At 45.0% G+C, this 4,794-nt stretch overlaps 1 protein-coding gene across 1 annotated transcript; it reads right to left on the reverse strand.

The window, feature by feature from the left end:
- Positions 1-362: 362 nt before the first annotated feature.
- On the reverse strand, positions 363-4,115 carry LOC115910551 (prolactin-like). Its single transcript, XM_030960793.1, has 5 exons — positions 4,027-4,115; positions 3,763-3,914; positions 3,524-3,631; positions 2,272-2,451; positions 363-574 (listed from the first exon to the last, which is right to left on the reverse strand). Exons 1-5 carry the CDS (start codon positions 4,061-4,063, stop codon positions 380-382), a joined length of 672 nt encoding a protein of 223 aa, XP_030816653.1. The 5' UTR covers positions 4,064-4,115; the 3' UTR covers positions 363-379.
- Between the last annotated feature and the right edge of the window lie 679 nt (positions 4,116-4,794).

Raw genomic sequence — 4,794 nt, forward strand, 5'->3', positions numbered from 1 at the left:
GTCATCCCTGCCAATGGTGGAGGGGGGGTTGTTGGAACTTGATGATCATGAAGGTCCCTTTCAACTCAAGCCATTCTGTAATTCTATGTATTTATCTAAACTGTGTGAATCAGCCATAGTGTAGTCTGCCACAGTGTAACATGCAAGGACATTTATTTATCTAATGCTAGAGCAGTACTTTTTATCAGTGCATTAACCGACATACACACACACGAGGCTTTATTTAGTATTACATCTGCATTGGTCAACTGTGCCTGCTTCCAAAGGATTTAAAAACACTTTCCTATTAAAATTACTGTGAAAGTGATAATTTAGAAGTGCTATTTTTTTTAATCTTTATAAGCAACATGCTGAAGACTACTTGTCGAGGGATTACAATTTAGCAACTATTTTCTGGCATAATCCTACATTTGAGAATTTTTAAGTAGCTTTGTACTTTATTGGAATCTCTCCTAAAACAGTGAATGAAATCAGAGTCACTCATCATGTTTGCTTCATTGCTAATTGATAAACCAGTGCCTTCAGATGATGCCATTCCATTTAATGAATTGCTGATGATCCCCATTGACTGCATCTGTATTGAAAACAGGAAAAGAAGTTCAACTTGTAACTACACATACAACAAATCTTGAAAATACTGCTGCTGAAGACAACTGAGGTGACACTCCACTGGGCTCTACTATTCCAGATCTTTCACATACTTACTGAAGTTATATGAAAGATCCTTACATAGAATAACATTGTCTTTTTATCCTTATAGTATCTCTGCAACTTTTAAACTAGACTGAAATTTCTTGATACACTAGTAATGAATACTTCATCTGAGTTTAAGTAGAGGAACCCCTGTTTGGTAATCATTATTTCCTCTTGGAGTATTATAGCAAATCAGTCTTGAAATTTTTTAGGCATTTATTTTTATGCTTTTTGTGAAGGGAAGCTCCTAACATGAGCATCCACCAGTGCTATTTATTTAACCTGGTGAATTCTACAGACTGTGATCACCTCTCAGAGTGGGTGCTTCACAACAAAAGCAAGTTTAGAATCTTCCTAATTTTAAAGAGAAAGACATAGCTGCAAAATATGGAATGCATTAATTTTTGTAATTATATTTCTACCCTGTGTAGAAATATCTATGGTACAGAGAAATCAATACTCCAGAGATTTCCCTGTTAGTAATACCTTCAAATGTGCTTTAGAAAAAGTAAAGCATGTAAATACACCAAAACTGTGTAGCTAATTTAGAGTTTGCCTCAGCTACAGAATGAAGCAAAGGTCAAGCTTTGAGGTTGAACACTTCTGAACTTTAAGGCCATTTTAACCCAGAACCATGGCTGCATTTGGATGATGGAGTTTCCGCTTGTAACTCTGAGTCACCCTAACCAGGGCTGCATTTTACAGTAGGGTACAGTTCAGCCTATTCTAGTGATGAGCTGCTTACTGTTTTAAAACTTTTATTCCCCAACTGTGTTCATAAAGTTGAAAGGTGATCTACTAGTGTAAGATACTAGTTTATCAATCACTTTTTTTTTTTAGTGAAACACACACCCTGGCAGTGTAGCCATTGCAGAGAATGGGTGCACAGATTCCATTTGTTCAGCCAAAACCACAATTAATTTTAGATATAAATGCACAAAAATTGCAATGGTCAGGACTTCTAGCTAGTAATGGGAAGACAGAAATGGAAATAAAAAAGAATTTCATCCAGTAATTTATATATAATCTGGCATAATTTGGAATGAGTTTTGAAATTGTTTTGTGACTGACCTCAGGGTTAAGCAATGCCACTGTTGTCTTGAAGAACTTACCCCAGCATAAAAATATTGCCTTAGGAAGGAGCTCTTTGCATCAGACAGCAGTGATACTTGAATTGCTTAGAATGTAAATACAAATAAAACTTAACACAATTATTAAGCATTTGTTATGGTCTACCCACATCTTCTCTTCTGGCTTAGAAAACTCAAGTTATTACTGGCTCATATATGAAGACACAAATGGCTCTAGCCTTTATACTTGTGTGTGTTGTTCATACATGTCATATTAATAAAGAGTTTCCTCACAGATATAGACTCCTGTAATACCATCTACATATCTGCCAATCTATGATGTCACATCCTCTGACAGAAAGATACTTTGTTAAAGTATCTTTAACAAAGTCCTGCATTTTGCTGAACAAGAGCCTCCAAGCCCAAGTGGAAGCAGACATTGGCCCCCTCCTCGAAGCCACCCATGCCACATAACTGATATATATAAAAGCTACATCAAAAATCTTGCCTTTTCTGTTACTTTCTCAACTCCAGTCTTCAGCTCATGTACCATATTGCTGATTTGCTTAGCTTTGCTAAGGCTGTCGTCAGGTAGCTCTTGATGGTGCTCAATATGCTGGTTGAAGTGGGAAAGTGGTTCTTTCCAGGCTTGCAAAAGTTTCAGTATCACGTGAGTTAGTTCTTCTCTCTTATAAATTGAAACAGTAGAGAATGTGTCTGTTACTTAGCAGCAGATCATATGAGTACTCTTAGTTTCATTAGGAAATCTCAGTGGGATCAAGATTTACATCTGCAATTCACTACTAAACAACACTCTGTCTCTGGTTATTTATATACATACATACATACATACATACATATATATATATATATAAAATAACACCCAGAAGTTGTATTTGTCATATTTTCAGCTAACATGAGCAGGACCATCTTTCATTGCCTTCCAGGGGACCTTCTAGAAGGATGTCCTGGGGGAAATTCCTCACTCCATCACAACCAAAACCCAAAATGTTAGCATTTGTCTTTGTCTGTCTCCTAGAGACAAAAGTTTCTCCCACTGGTTTATCCCCACATCACAATTTGCTTTTTCTCTATATGTACAAACTCTTCCTACTCTTCTCTAAACTTATGATTTTTTTTCTCTTTGTCATCACAATGTGATGCAAACAAATTTGCTGTTCTTTTCCCTTTACCTAACTACTGATTCAGAGATTTCTGTTAGTTCTTTCTCCTGATTGCTTTTTGTATTTTGTAGTGATACTGATTAATGTGACTTCTTTGCCACACACACAAGTTTCCAAGTTTCTGTTCCACAGAGTTTGCCTCAACAAAATCAAAGGATGTCTGTCAATCATTCTGACAAAGTACTACTGCAATATCCTTATTATAACTAGTCTTTATGATCCAATTTTAGGTACCACATACAAATTTAGAATTCAACTAAATTAAGATTCATATGAAATACTTCTGTGATGTGCACCTGTTTGGGGTCAAAACTTAGCAGTTTCATCCAGATTGTTGATGAAGCTCCGGAAGCATAAAATCCTCTCTGCCTATCTCCAACCCGACTGGAGTGGGGGACCATTACAGCATGATGAATGAGACATTTTGGGGTTCTGACAGGACAGGAGGTATATTCCGCTTTCCCCAGGGCGGGGAGAAAGAAGGCGGTGTGACCCGCAGAGTCCCCTTCCCGTCCCCAAGCCTGGCGGTACCCCCTTCTGCCCTGTCCCTGTCCGCCGGCGCCGCCGTTCCCTTACCGGGATTTTTTGGGCGTATTCTTTGCCGTTGGGGGTCAGCATCCCCGACGTGTGGCACTTCCGAGCGGGCCTTCCCAGCTCGTTGTCACGGGGAGGAAAGTGCTTTTCCTACGGGGGAAGAACACCTAAACGTGCACCGAGAGCACCGCCGTCCCCCTATATCCCCCACCTTTTCCCCTATCCGCTCCCAGGGCGGCGCAAGCCCCTCTCCGCGGCGGCCGCGCCGGCCCGGCACTCACCAGCTCGGCGTAGAGCGCCGTGGAGAGGCTGTGGATCCTGCCCGAGTGCCGGATCACCCGGTCAAAGAGATCGGCCACGGTCAGGGGGTGACAGCCGGCGTCCCCCGGAGCGCAGATCAGCAGCCACAGCAGCGCCAGAGCCGCAACCGCACCTGCGGAGAGGGTGGCGGCGTCGGGGCGCGGAATGTCGGGGCGCGGAATGTCGGGGTACGGAACGTCGGGGTGTGCCCCCGCCCGGCCCGACCCCGCCGCCCGCCCCCTCACCTGCCCGCCCCGCAGCCCGGGCCGGGGCCACGGCCATAGCGCTGCGGAGCCCGTGCCCGGCACGGAGCGGCTGCGATCGGCCGGCGAGGCCCCCGCATCTCCTATATATGGCGGGATCGCACGGCGCTGACGGGTGGCTCCCCTGACGTGCGCAGCCCGCGGGCACCGTGAGCCAGCCCGCCCGGAGCGGCGCTCGGGGCTTGGCGGGCGGACGGGAGCGTCCCTTGCACCAGCGGGACCGACTGCCCTCGGCAAGCCAGCGGGGCCGGTAGAAACGGGACTGACTCCTGGGCTCGGTGCTGGGGCTGTACCGACCCCCGCAGACCGTCACAGCCCTCTCGTGGGCAGACAGCGGCGGCTCCGGCCCCCGCACAGAAGGGGCGTGGGCAGGTCCGTCCCAGCGCGTCCGAGGGGGTAAGGGTGGGAGAAAGGAGACTAGGAAAATAAATTGCTATGTTCGTGGTAATGGGGGTTTACAAAAGGGCAGGAATGGGCAAAATGAGGAGTAGGAGAGAAGCCTGCTCTGATGACATTCATCTCTTAGCCATCTTTTCAAATCACACTGTTGTGATCAGATCTGCTACTCCTGCTCCATTGCAGGTGGTGAGAGGTAAGACTGCTGAAGAGGTAATAGCTGAGGTGACTGCATGTTTGGTGTTGCAAATATACCTCAGGATGGTTGATGCCATGAGGCTAAATGCTCAGGGAGTAGCACAGGAAAGGACTTAGATCAGGATTCCTAAAGGGGCGCAAGTCCTGTGGACATGG

This window comes from Camarhynchus parvulus, chromosome 1A (assembly GCF_901933205.1).
Source record: "Camarhynchus parvulus chromosome 1A, STF_HiC, whole genome shotgun sequence".
Classification (NCBI taxonomy): Eukaryota; Metazoa; Chordata; class Aves; order Passeriformes; family Thraupidae; genus Camarhynchus; species Camarhynchus parvulus.

Excerpts from the sequence above, each read along its gene's own strand:
- LOC115910551 (XM_030960793.1), bottom strand. The coding sequence starts at position 4,063 with ATGGCCGTGGCCCCGGCCCGGGCTGCGGGGCGGGCAG. Across the intron at positions 2,452-3,523 it reads AATACGCCCAAAAAATCCCG|AGAGAAGAACTAACTCACGT; the intron begins GTAAGGGAACGG and ends TCAATTTATAAG. Across the intron at positions 575-2,271 it reads TTGAGAAAGTAACAGAAAAG|ATGCAGTCAATGGGGATCAT; the intron begins GCAAGATTTTTG and ends TTTTCAATACAG.